Here is a 14,118-nt window from a genome sequence, read left to right on the forward strand (position 1 = left end):
TAGAGAATTTTTTTTTCCTATTTTAATGTCCAATTAGTTGAAAAAATAACTCACAGTCACAGGAAAATATTAGAGAAGACTATGATTTTCATGTATCTATGATATATATATATCAAATTAGATATTTACAAAAAGTAATAAAATGTTATTTAAAAAAGCTTAAATTAAAAAAAAATTCCTATAAAATAGAGAGGCAAAAAGAATAACTACTCACTTCCCACTTTAATTATCTTGTGTGTTACGATTCCCGTGCATAGCACAGGTTTTTCTGCAAGTTTTTTGTTAAATAAAAGAAGTAGAACTATGGTTGAAAGTGTACCTTAAAATTTAATTATTTTGCATGTTACGATTTCCGTGCTATGTTTGCTACTACTAGTCACTATAAACGCACAAATTAACTTAAATCTATGCAATTGGTTTAAGGTGTGGAATTAATAGATAAAGCATGTGGAAGTGGATCAATAGAATCCAAATTGACAGCACAATGAGGTAACTCGATCTTAATCAGTAGGAAGCATTTACACATATAGTAGTAAATTTAAGTTTGGATAAAAGTTAACAAATGTTGTTGTGAGAAATCTTTTGTTAACGTAAATTCATTTAATTAATACTGACGGAATTTAACTCTAATGAAAACCTAATTATTGTAAAATAATCTTTTCTGTGTTTTGATTTTGAAGCGTATTCTATGTTTTGATTTAGAAGCGTTCCAGTATTGTCACGCCACTTTTATCACAAAAAATACTAGAATCTGCATTCAGGCTGCCATTCCCACTAAATGGACATCCTCTTGAACCCAAAAATGTGATTTAAGTCGTTCACTTCGTAGAGCTTGATGTGCAGAATAAGTTCATAAAAATAAAGCCGATTGGACATTGATAACTCTTTAAGTGAAATCACATTTATACGTGGAAAAATTTTAAAATGGCACCTGAACTTTTATTGCAATATCACAGAAATACTTAAATTTCACTTTTTTCACTTAAACACCTGGACTTACAAAATTCCCAAAATGAGGCACCTGCCGTTAGCCTCCACCCATTCCATCCACAAAAATTCTGATGTGGCACACTTTACCCATTAAGTGGGCCTATTTCACATGTTAGGAAGCAAATGAAATGCACACAATCACAACCCAACACTACCCTACTTCACTTTTCTTCACCTTTTAATTGTGCGCACAATCAAAACTCCACGAATCAAAAAAAAAATCAAAACCTCACAAACCTCCAATGTAGTCCCCTTCACGAGACTAGCCGGAGAAGTTTCCACCGCCACTGATGAGGTTTCTTAAGAGCAATTTTGGTGGTCGAAGCAAAGGCAAATTGTGTCCCAGCCCAATGTTCAGAATCGAGGATTGTAGAAGAAATCGAACCGAATTTGGGAGAAATTGTGGATTCGGTTGATGGGAAAGTAGAAGTAATTAGGAGGGTTCAAGAAGTGGAAGCGATGATGGATCTAGCGCAGTAAAAGGGTGGGGTTTTGATTGTGTGCATGTCTTTTACTTCCTGACATGTAAAATGGGGCCAGTTAACGGGTGATTTGTGCCACATCAGCAATTTTGTTGACGGAATGGATAGAGGCTAACGGCAAGTGCCTCATTTTGGGGATTTGATAAGCCCAGATATTAAATTGAAATAAAATGAAATCTAGGTGTTTCGGTGACATTTGAGTAAAAGTTCAAGTGTCATTTTGAAATTTTTCCTTTATACGTCATAGAGGGTTGCTATCGATGTCGGAAAAATAAAGTGAAAAGCATGTGATTCGTTCGTTGGGTTACCGATATCGTATGCAATGAGTTTTAGGGAAAGTTTACAATACATACCTTTTGAAAGGGTGTACTATATACACTTATTTTATGGTTCATTCATAACATTTTAGTGTGTTTTGTAACTTTTGTTCTAGAATTCATAACCTTTTTGCAGTACGATTCATAACATTTTGGTATATCTCATAACCTTTATACGATTCGTAACTTTTTAGCGATATGGTTCATAATATTTTGAAGGGTACATATGATACACACTCAAATAAAAAGTGTGTTATAGTCTTTCCCTAAGTTTTATGGTGTAAATGATTCAGATCACGTTTTCGGACAAGTGACAACGTTTTCGAACAAGTAACAACGCCCATTTAAAGAGCTGGAAATAGAGTACACCCACCTTAAACCATCAAATAACTTCTCGTTTGAAACCAGCTGAAGAGGTTAATTGAGTTATTAAGAGTATCTCCAGCCTTCACCTATTTTTTTCCTCAAATTTGAGTTAAATTTTAGGTAAAAACTCATTTTGGGTAAGCACATCTCCAACCATCAAACCCAAATATATATGCATTTTATTCTTAATGGCATAATCGTAAATAAGGTAAAACAATCAAATCCAAAATGAGGAGACCTGATACTCTTCTCTCTCCATCTCCGTCTCTCTCTCCCCTAGAATCAAACACAACAAAAATTTTCACACAAAATCCAAAACCGGACACAACCACAAAAGACAACTTTGAAACTCGTTCATCATCATCTTCGGAGGCTAGAAAAAAAGATGACAACTCTAAGGACCCAAGAAGGCTTTAGAGGTCACAATGCCACCGCCACTTTTTGCATCGCCTCTCAAACTGCCGCCGGCCTGCCGCTACTGCCGACGAGGTTCTCTCTCTCTAACTAGCTGTTGGAAAAATGGGTCAAGGCAAAAATTGTCCCAGATTTGAGCAAAGAAATGGGTAAAACCCAAAATAGGAAAGGATTTGGGTCAAAGATTGGAGAGAGATTTTTGTAATTTTTGCCCCATTTTAAAATTTGAGTCTCAAAATGGGTCAAGGCTGGAGATGCTCTAAGGCCGCGTTCCTGAAATCTTCTTAAAAAATAAACAGCTTATTTTACATTTTCAAACTCAAAAATAATGTAAATAAAAAATAAATTTTCAATAAATTTATTTTAACTTGAAATTGCATTATTTTAGATTTTCAATAAACTCAAAAAATATATTGCATTATTTTAGATTTCAATAAATTCATAATTTTTTAACTTGAAATTGCTTTCTTAAAAAAGAGTGTTGCTATATGTACCGAAAAGGGGGGAGGGATTTCGTACCGACGGCCGCCGGTGGGCCGTCTCCGGCCACCGGACGGCCGATCCGAGCCGTCCAAAAATTCTATAAAAAAAAACCGAGGGGCCCCGCGCGGGAATCAATGGCATCCGAGGTGTGTAAGGTGCTTGATCCGAGCACCCCTTTTCGTGTGTATATGTATACGGCTCGGATCGGCCGTCCGGTGGCCGGAGACGGCCCACCGGCGGCCGTCGGTACGAAATCCCTCCTCTCTTTTCGGTACCTCTATCATTTTCCCTTAAAAAATAAGGGATTTTTTTCCGTTGCGGAATGGGGCCTAATTAAGATTCGAGCTATTTGCAACTATAAATTTTCTATACGTAGCTTATTCTAAAATTAATTACTTTTGGACAAAAATACTCTTAAAAATTGACAAAAACACCCCTAATGAAACGACGTCATTTTAGGATTGCAAAGGATCATCCACCTCTTCCTCCCCACTCTTCTCCCAGAAAAACCTTAGCTCCTCTCTCTCTGCCAGCTGCAAATAGTCTGCCCCATCATCAGGTGCACCTCTCTCTCTACTAAAATGTCAACGATGAGCTCCGGCGGCATGTCGGCTGGAGGAGGAAGCAGCCACGAGGAAGATCATGGCCTTCGACGACGTCGATTTCAGCTTCAGGAAAGAGAATACAAAAGGAGATGGATGACCTCAACATGGACCCACCTTCCGACTACTCCACTGACCCCAAAGCCGACAATCTTTATCACTGGGTCGCCACCGTCATTGGCCCTCCAAGTTCCATCTCTCTCTCATTTCTTCGCTGAAAAACCCAGTTCCATCGCGCATTAACAAAAGAGTTCTACTATTGGTACCGACCAATAGTGTAGGAAAAATGCACCGACGGTCACGCCGGGCCGTCTCTGGTCACTGGACAGCAGATCCGAGCCGTCCAAAAAATTTATAAAAAAAAATCGAATGAGCCCTCGCGAGAATCAACGGCAGCTAATTTGTGTAGGTACTCGATCCAAACACCCGATTTTTTTGAACATACATATATACACGAAAAATTGGGTGTTTGAATCGAGCACCTATACACGTCGGATGTCATTACTTTTCGCGTGGCCCACTCGATTTTTTTTTTAAATTTTTGGACGGCTAGGATCGGCTGTCCGGTAGCCGGAGACGGCCTGGTGCGGCCGTCGGTGCATTTTCCCTATTGTACTGTCGGTGCCAATATCATTTCTGTTAGCAAAATGCGTGATATTAATCGCGCATTTTGTGAATGTGTTATACAGAGCATGACACATTCAGAATTTGCATTTTTTGCATTTTTAACAGTCAGAATCCGCGGGTTTTTTTTTTAAAAAAAAAAAGATGACGCATCTTGAAAATGCGTTACCAATGGTTCGGATATAAGAATCTGAATTTTGTGAACATTTTCAAAAGTTAATTTTCAATTTTGGCAGCGATTTTCGGGATTGAATGTCCGATTGGTGTTCATCGTTTTTTTCGGGATTGAGAGGCCTGGAAACGGCCTTCATGCCCCTGGGCCTTCCTCAGTCGCCGATGGTTTTAGTTGGTGCGGCGGAGTTCATAGCAGTGGTAACGATTTTGGGATTGGGAGATTTGAAAACGGGGTTTGGAGAGAGAGAGTGGGAAGAGGAGGCCAAGTTTTTTGCAGAAATGGCGATGGCGGTGATGATTGTGGTGGTGGCGGTACTGGTGATGGTGGTTATGGAGGTGTTGGGTAGATGAGGAGAAAAACGCACGCAAGAGAGAGAGAATGGGTATTTTGGGAAGTTTATGAATATTTGTTAGGTTGTATATAGAAAATTGTTATATAAGATTTTGGGGTTAGGCTTAGAACAAATTACGTATAGAAAATTTGTGGTGGTAGCTCGCTCCGTAATTAATATAATTAATAAAGAGCGGGTGCCAGTAGTCGCGGTTTAAATCATTGTCCAAAAAACGACACCGTACTCCAGAGGCACAAATACGACGTCGTTGTCTAATCATCGCCCTCGTCTTCCGTAATTGACCTCATTCTTTGGTCTAAAAGAAGCGTCATAAGATGAAACACACAGTAAATTAAGGTGAATCAAGGGGCATAAATGTACGTCGAGGACTATATATGCAGTCCGGCCAAAAATACGCCTGTTTCGAACGGCTGGAAATACTCGGGTGAGCGAAACCGGGTAGTTTCCGTTATCCTATTCTCTCTCTCTCTCTCTCTAAACTTCTTGGCGAGATATTTTGTATCGGAGATTAGGGTTTTCGAAAAATCTCAGTTGCTCGAAAAGCCATATCGACAGCCATGGTTTCTGATTCGATCGCCAATGCTTCGATTCCAATCGCGGCCAAGGATTTCCCCAGGAAGAAGAGGGTTACTACCTAACCCTTCTAATCTTCAAATTCTCTCTCTCTCTCTCTCTCTCTCTCTCTCTCTCTCTCCTTGAATTCTTATCATCTGATGTGATATCTTTATTGGACTTTGTGATTTTCAGGCGAACAGGTCGGCCAAATTGAAGCAATGCAAGCTCGATGCTCGTCGCGAGCAGTGGCTCTCCCAAGGTATGTAAAAAGTCAAGTAGTGATTTTTGGACAAACAAATTGGAACGGATGGAGTAATTCATACATGATGTAACCATTTCTCTTATACAAAAAAAAAATGAAAAAGAAAAAGATTATTGAATGGTTGAGCTGTAGCGTATGACTTTCATCAGTTCGCTAGCATGAGTAACCGTAAAGCATGCTTAATCCAAAATTTTGATCCGAGGGGGTCGGCTTAATGGACATATTTTTTATCTGAAGATATACCTATTATATTATAAAGTTTTTGTTTTCCAATATATTTAAATTTGTACGTTGAAATGATTTTCGCCTAAGGCAGTTAATGTATACAAATCATTTTGTTTTTTTCTTTAGGCTTCTTCAATGTTTATGAAAGATATTGAGAAATGAGAAGGTAAAATAATCATTTTTTTTATCAAATCAAACCAAAATTATTGAGATTATAAGTACGTATACATGAATAATTATCGATAATATTTAAAATCAAGTATATAAAAATAAAAATTTTGAAACTCGGGGTCGGGGCCGGGCCCCCCGGGCCCCAACATTGGTCCTCCGCTGAATAGTGTCCGTGTCCAAAGAAAATGTCCCTTCTTCCCTTGCCTCTCTTAAAGTTCAGACTTGCCCTTTCATCAATAGTGAGTACTTAAATTAAGTTGATTTGTACTGCTGCGTGTTGTAATTGTGCTGCGTGTTGTAATTGTGCTGCCCTATTCTTTTGTTCATGTTCATCATTAGCTAGTTCCTTTCTTTGAATTGCATATATCTAGTGTAACATTGCATATATCCAGTGTAACTCGTGCATCAACCTCTCATGGTGCTTAGAAATCCCATTTCTGTTCAATAAAGAGCCCCATACTAAGGCAGCAAAAATGCAGTTGACCTCATTATTTGTTAGATTTATTATTTCTCCTTACTCTTCACCCATTTCTCGATCGTAGGACTTATCAAAAAAAAATATTCTCGATCGTAGGACTTAAGCAATTCAATTAACAAAACACTTACTTAAACTATACGAGATACAAGACTTTGTGCGCGATGGGAATAGTTATGGTGAAGCCTTAGTATCTTTGCTAGGGAAGAAAATAACTTGAAAATTGAATTAAAGATCACCCAATTGTTTTACAGAATACCTCAGATCCGCTAACCACATGGATACACAAGTAAACACATAAAAACTATTAGTAAACGAAAGTCTAGGGATTTTGTTCCATACCAAAAGAAAAAGAACTCATAGTGGCATTTTACCACAGCTTACAAAGCAAAATCAGGGGGAAGAAAGTCGCCAAATGCTTGTAAGTGGTAATAGGTTAGGGTTACTGTCATACTTATAGGGTTACTGCCACATTTGTGACTAATGATGTAGTTGAATTCAAGGATATGTTTCGTTACTCAAAGTCGAAGGTAAAAACAGAAACTCCCTCTGCTCCCATTATCATTCGAGTCTCCTCCTTCGGGTGACCCGAACTTCACTTGGATTTGTTAATAAAATCAAAAGTGTATGATTAAAAAATTGGGTTTTAACAAAGATAGAATTAGGGAGGGAGGGGAGATAAATGTTGAAAACAATTACCAGTCATATCAACTTCTATAGGCCAAGCAAATCGAAAAAACAACGCACACTTTCCATACCAACCCAATCCCCAATCCTACCCACACAAAACATCTAGATGTTTGTTTGACTTCTCTGCCTTGTTGGGACCCATATGCACGAAGCCTGTATAATTCTACAAGTTTTCAATGTAAAATGATATGAATATAACAAAAAAAAAAACCTATATAAATCAAGAAAAGAAAAATGACGTGCAGCCTAAATAAATCAAATCCTCTTCAATCATACTTACATTTCTATATTCAACAAATTTGATAGTTTCGCATTTGAACTCGCTGCAAACAAGTCTCCGTGCATCTAAAAGTCCATGAATAATCTCATAATAAATTTTCTGAAACCAGTGGACGTCATTCCCCTTCAGCTTTTGAGTGTTGCATGGCAACATAGGTTAAAATTTTAACTCTTGTACCCTGAAAATAAACCAAAAAATATTTTCTCAGGGTACAAGAGTTAAAATTTCGACCCATGCCACATTCGAAGCTGAAGGGAAAGGGCGTCCACTGGTTTCAGAATATTTATTATGAGATTATTCACGGACTTTTAGATGCATGGAGACTTGTTTGCAACGAGTTCAAATGCAGAGCAGTACGATTTGTTGGATATGGAAGTGTAAGTATGATTGAAGTGGATTTGATTTATTTAGGCTGCACATGATTTTTCTTTTCTTGATTTATATAAGTTGTTTTTTGTTATATTCATATTATTTTGAAAACTTGTAGAACTATACAAGCTCCTTGTATGTTGGTCCCAGCGAGGCAAAGAAGTCAAACAAACATCTAGATGTTTCTAGTCATGCTGTCATGCTAACCGACCATTGTGAATCAAGGAACGGGACAAAAAATTTCAACATTCAGAATTCCCATGGGGAGGATTGGAGATCAGGTGGGTACGGGAAAATTGTGTGTTCATTGTTTTTGAATTTGTTTGGCCTATAGAAATTAGTATGGCAGGTAATCGTTTTCAGCATTTCTCCCCTCTCCCTTTCTAATTCTCGCTTTGTTAAAACTCAATTTTTTAATCACACTTTTGATGTTTTTCACAGATCCGAGGTGTGGGTCGCCCGGAGAAAGAGACTCGAATAATGACGAGAGCGTAGGGAGTTTCTGTTTTTAACTTTAACTTTGAGTTATGAAACATATCCTTGAATTCAACTCTATCATTAATCACAAATGTGACAGTAACCCTAAACTATTACCACGTACAAGCATTTGGCAACTTTCTTTACAACCCCCCCCCCCCCCCCCCCCCCCCCCCCCGATTTTGCTTCGTAAGCTTTGGTGAAATGCCACTATTTGACTTTCGTTTACTAATTGTTTTTTTTGTGTTTATTTGTGTATCCATGTGGTTAGTGGATCTAAGGTATCAGCAAAACAATTGGGCGATCTTTAATATCATCATTCAAGTTATTTTTCTTCCCAGGCAAAGATGTTTGTCTAGGGCTTCACCATAACCATTCCCATCGTGCACAAAGTCTCGTGTCTCATACTATAGTTTAAGTAATTCAAGTGTTCTGTTAATTGAATTGCTCATGTTAATTGAATTGCTCAAGTCCTACGATCGAGAAATGGGTGAAGGGTAAGGAGGAATAATAAATCTACCAAATAATGAATTCCTTCTTGTGCTTTCAATCCATGACTTTGAGGTAGAGACATCGGTCAACAGCATGTTGAGTGCACTTTTGCTGCCCAAGTTTGGGGCTCTTTACTGTATAGAAATGATATTTCTAAGTACCTAGAGAGGTTGATGCAGGAGTTTTAAAGTAATTAATCTAGCTAACGACGAACAAGAACAAAAGAACAATTACAACGCACAACAGTACAAGTCACTTAATTTAAGTACTCGCTATTCTTTTCTTCTTCTTTTTTGTTTCTTTTTGTTGCAACGATTGATGAAAGAGTAAGTCTGAACTCTAAGAGAGGCAATGGAAGAAGGGACATTTTCTTTTGACAAGGAAACAGAGGGACACTATTTAGCGTGCTTTATGGCTACTCATGTTAGCAAACTATGACTTAACAAATTCAAGAAGCGTCGTGAAAGTTATACACTACAACCCAACCAATCAATTGTCTTTTTTCTTTTAATTTTTTTATGTCAGTCGATAGGAGAAATCGTTACATCATGTATGAATTACTCCCTCCATTGTTTGTCCAATTATCTTATCTGTATTTTAAAGTACTGAAGAAAAGTGAAAATGCAAGTTAGCAGTAATGTAAATGGTGACAAGAAAAGTTACTAGTTTTTAGAAGTTATAAATTTCTGTACCAATCAAGGCTTGCAGCGTAGCGAAGAAAAGTGAGTATGCAGGTTAACAGTAGAGTAAATGGTGACACAAAGAAGTTAGTTTTCAAAAGTTAGAAACTTTCGTACAGTTCAACTGTTGCGGCGTAAGTGCTGTACCCTGAGTCACATAAGGCGGAAGCGTGAGCACGAGCATGAGCAGCGAGATCCTCCTTTTAAAATATCTCAAATTTTCTGTCACAGAAGCTGTGCCAAGTCTTCTGCTTTTGGCTTCTGGCCAGAACATCACTTAAATAATCGCTGACAAAAAAATGATTATGAGAAGCTCCATAGTCCATTCTGGTATTTTCATATTTTTATTTTTCAAATAGCAAGGGTGTGCCTTAAGTTTCGCTGCAGCATAACACCCACAATGTGTCTATTTGATACACAATATACGACATATATGTAGTTGAGCGTGTTTACTTTGTTCTACCTTATCTTGTTTTATTTTGAATCTGATATGGGATGGATGGTTGTTCCATACAGTGAAGAACAAGGGATGCAAAGGGGAGCCGGACGCCAGTGTGGTGGTTGATGCGCGCAACGAGAGGGGTCAATCCTTAGAGAATTTAGAGATAATGTCGAGAGAGGATATGAAGGTGGAATCTGTCCACCCTTACAGTGACTTGGACTCACCTTCAAACAGTTCCACCAGCCATACCAGCATTGCTTTGGGTAGTACCGTGTCTGGTACGAATTTCAGTGGGAGTAGTGGCGACAGTAGCAGTGGTTCAAGTTGGTCTGGAAGCGTAACTGGAGAAGATGAAGAAGGGGATGATGAGTGCTTGGATGATTGGGAGGCTGTTGCCGATGCTTTAGCTGCCACCAATGACAAGAAGGAGCAGCATACCAACCCTAGTGTAGAGCAGCATATTAACCCTATACATTCTCCACCTGAATTAGCTCATCGGCCAGCTTCACAAATCGTGACATCATGCCCAAAGCCAGAGTGTGTGGAAAAAGTTCAGATGGTTCCACCAACTGGCAGGGCTTGGAAGCCTGATGACACTTTTCGCCCACAAAGTCTGCCAAATTTGTCGAAGCAGCTTAGTTTCCCCATGAATTCCGGAAGGCATTACGGGTGTGGAAGTGTTACGTGGGGCTCTAATAATGCTCCTTCTTTGCCATCGTCTTGTCCCATATGCTGCGAAGATTTGGATTTCACAGACTCGACTTTTCTTCCTTGTTTGTGTGGGTTCAGGCTCTGCCTTTTCTGCCACAAAAGAATTCTTGAGGAGGATGGACGCTGTCCGGGGTGCAGGAAGCAATACAACAGTGGGCCCATTGTGGGGGAGGCAACTTTGGATGGAGGCGGTCTCCGACTGGCTCGTTCTTGTAGCTTGATCACGAGGTCTTAGGAGGAGTCTGTTTCCCTCAATGTGTATGTTAGGTCTCTCCGTTTCCAAATATCTTGCATGTTTCTAGTATTTAGACTCTTATTTTTGTAGTCCCAGACGTTGGTATAGCCGTATAGGAATGTGGTTTTGAAAGCACCGGGCGTTAGGCTCGTTCTCGTATGAGTTTGGTCATCATATGTGTGCTGCATGTGCTGATGTGGAAGACCTTTTTGGTTTGTGAATAGATAAGGTGGTATAGAAATTCAATACATCCAATTTGTTAAGAATATGTCAGTGTTGCTCCCTACTGAACTAATATGCAATCTTTATTATTATCAAATAAAGTTTCCAATATTACGCCAACAATAAGCAATATGAGATACATGCTTCTTAATATGTTTTCTCTCAACTCCATTTGCTGGACTCCGTTGAATTGCTAATAGTGTTGACTCTTTAGATAACTTAGTTGTTTGAGTTGCAAAGTCAACATTTATGTTTGTGTAGCAAGATCTTGTTTCTTGATAGTAGGAATTGTAACTTGCAATCCCATTCCAACGCTATGTTACACATGCAAATTGAGGCTTGGTTTGAGGTATGCAAATTGAGGCTTGGCTTGAGGTGGTACTTGAGGATCGTTGTGGTGACCTTGAAGCTAACTTTTTTTAATCTCTCCTTAAAGCACTTTCTTACATGATGGCAAAAGCATCTCAAGGCATTGGTATGTTGATGCGTTTTTTACATTTTGCAGCACAGGTGCTTTGTATGCATTTCAGCTGCTTTGTGTTATGTTCTATTAAGACCTTAAAATTAACAGATTGTTTTTTACACTTTAGCCTAGTTTGGCAGCCTCAAGATGCAATTTCATTATTTTGTTGCTTCTATACTTACTATAGTCGGAACTTAATCAGTTAATCTTCAATGCCCCCTGAGTACAACCGCCTCATGTATTGTTTGCTTAATTAGAACATTGTTGCTTCCTGACATAGTTGCATCATGAACCCTGATATGTCTTGATAAGAAGATGACTAATATGTATACCATGCATCGAAAAAGAAAAAAAGAAAAGAAAATAATGCCTAATGATTTTTTTCACCTCCTTTTCCTACATTGTCTACTGGAACCTGAAGGGATTGAATGTTGCCTCGATCCAGAGTTGCCTCACACGTTATTGTTGAAAACTTTCAATACTCGGCTGGCGCTTTTAGTGGTCCAATATATAGTTTAGTAAAGCCTTCAACTGCAATTTTGCCAGGTATAGAGATTTTTCAGCTGGTTGCACAAGTTGGGTGCCTAACAAAATCATACTTTGTACCTTAGCCTTTGAAGCTTTTTTAAGTGAGGAAGGGGCTAGGCCTTCCATGGATTTGGATGATACATATTTGTGGACCCTAAATCTTGATGGGCGAGTCTACGATGTTCGGCTATAGTTTACATTCCTGTGACTGTATGGCTGAATAGTTTTATTCCACTTGGATTCGTCATAGGGAATTGATTTGGGGACCATAAAATTCAAAAGGAATCCAATTGCTCCGGCTCGTGGCCTCGGGCTTCAGGATTTGGTCACAAGATCCGGGCTTGTGGTTTTATATATTGAAAGGGGTTTGGCGAGTGCAAGTCTCCAAGAGTCATATCCTATGATCCAACCCAGTTCATCGAAAATATCACCCGCTCACAGCATATCTGCCCCAAATGTTGCATCCATTCAAACATTGAGATTTTTTTCTTCCTTGCTCCGAGTCAAACACCATGGTTATCACTTTTCACCATGACTGATTCATTGATTTCCAGATCTACCTACTAATAATTGATTGGTTTTCATGAGGGTGATGGTTATCATAGCTTGAACGAAGGTCGTCCAAAGCTCCCTTTGTGCACCGGTTATCAGAGGGACTGTCAATGTAGCTTGAGGTAAACAATCAATTGGCACTTTTGGTTATACTGGAGTTATTTTTCTAGCTCTTGCTTTAGAGCTTTTACATATCCTCTATCGATGTTATCTCCTTTTCTCATTCCATTAGCATTCAATCGGATCGTGGTTGAATTTGTTCTCTATTGCCTAGATATATGACTTCACTTTGGTTCTGCCAATGAGGTACTGGACCTTTTGTCGACAGTATATCTGTGGAAAAGTGGCAGAATGGCGAAGTTTGAAATGTCAAAGAGCATATAGTAAAAAAGTGGACGATTCCATCTAGAGAAGCCACCACAATCAACTAGGCTTTTTCTACTTTGTCAGAAACACTGAAGTCCAGTGCTGCAGTTTTGTTTGGGAGAAAATACTTTCTCTGAAAGTGCTGCAGTCTTCTATTGGATCGTCTTGAAGGGTTAGCATTGAAAGAGGGATGAAGGGGTGGCCATCTCTTCAAGCGAGCAGGTTGACGGATTGGTTGAGTTGACATGGAGTGGTGAGATGTTTTGCTGTGGATGACACAAGCCTTGTGCAAGGCCATGTATAATTAGACTATATGTGACAGATTGGCAATGGGATTTTACTAGGGTGGGAATAAACTTATTATGTGCAGATTTTAAACAATGCGTGGAGGCCGAGTTCACAGGACTGTGGCAGAGAACATTGTGCGTCTATTTGAGGAGGAAGTCATTGTGCTTTGGAGATGCATTGATTACTGGGTGACTGCTGGACGTCGAAAGCATGAACTCATTGTGCATTAAAGTAAGACCTGAGAATTGAGATTGCTTTTTACTTGGTAATGGTGTCAATTTTGTCTGGAAGGGACCTGACTTTTCACTTGTCGCCAAAGTAACTAGTGGAGGTAGTTTCTAAATTAAGTTTGAACTGATAAATTTCTCCTCCTTTTTTTTTTTTAAAGAGGGACAAATGTATCCTCAAACATTGCAAATGCAAGTTAAACTACTTCTTTGCCACTAACTGACAAATTTATCCTCAAACATTGCAAATGCAAGTTAGAAGTCTTGTTTGCCACTGGACTAAAGATTCCAGTTTGTCAAGTGTTTCAAATTTGTCTAAGAAGTGTTCTTTTCTGCTTGTTGCTCTATTTGGATTCTAGCAAACAACTGGTTAAACTCAGTTAGACTGGTTTTGTTTTACTGATTTTATGTTCAGAGACTCATAGACTCATAATTGACCTATTCGAAGAAAGTGGATGTGTGAATGAACACATCATGATTTGGTGACAACTGACAATTAGTACAGGATTATTGAGTGGCATCATTATTTTAGGATATTATCTGATATTGGAAGTTGTATGGGTTGTTTGTCGTTTCTGTATACAATGAAGAGAGCAAAGTTGC

General features: G+C 38.8%; 1 protein-coding gene and 1 long non-coding RNA gene across 2 annotated transcripts; both read left to right on the top strand.

Moving 5' to 3' along the window:
- The first annotated feature begins 5,205 nt into the window (after nt 1-5,205).
- Nucleotides 5,206-11,214, top strand: LOC131298996 (uncharacterized). The gene is made up of 3 exons (XM_058324523.1): nt 5,206-5,431; nt 5,553-5,619; nt 9,998-11,214. Exons 1-3 carry the CDS (start codon nt 5,363-5,365, stop codon nt 10,867-10,869), a joined length of 1,008 nt encoding a protein of 335 aa, XP_058180506.1. The 5' UTR covers nt 5,206-5,362; the 3' UTR covers nt 10,870-11,214.
- A 253-nt stretch (nt 11,215-11,467) lies between these two features.
- LOC131298999 (uncharacterized) lies at nt 11,468-13,755 on the top strand. The gene is made up of 2 exons (XR_009190586.1): nt 11,468-12,756; nt 12,909-13,755. It is a non-coding gene; the product is annotated as an uncharacterized LOC131298999 (long non-coding RNA).
- Nucleotides 13,756-14,118: the final 363 nt, after the last annotated feature.

Source organism: Rhododendron vialii, chromosome 8a, assembly GCF_030253575.1.
Source record: "Rhododendron vialii isolate Sample 1 chromosome 8a, ASM3025357v1".
NCBI lineage: Eukaryota > Viridiplantae > Streptophyta > Magnoliopsida > Ericales > Ericaceae > Rhododendron > Rhododendron vialii.

Coding starts and splice junctions, on each gene's coding strand:
- LOC131298996 (XM_058324523.1), top strand. CDS start 5,363: ATGGTTTCTGATTCGATCGCCAATGCTTCGATTCCAATCGCGGCCAAG. Junction 5,432..5,552: donor ATTTCCCCAGGAAGAAGAGG/GTTACTACCTAA, acceptor TGTGATTTTCAG/GCGAACAGGTCGGCCAAATT. Junction 5,620..9,997: donor CGAGCAGTGGCTCTCCCAAG/GTATGTAAAAAG, acceptor TGTTCCATACAG/TGAAGAACAAGGGATGCAAA.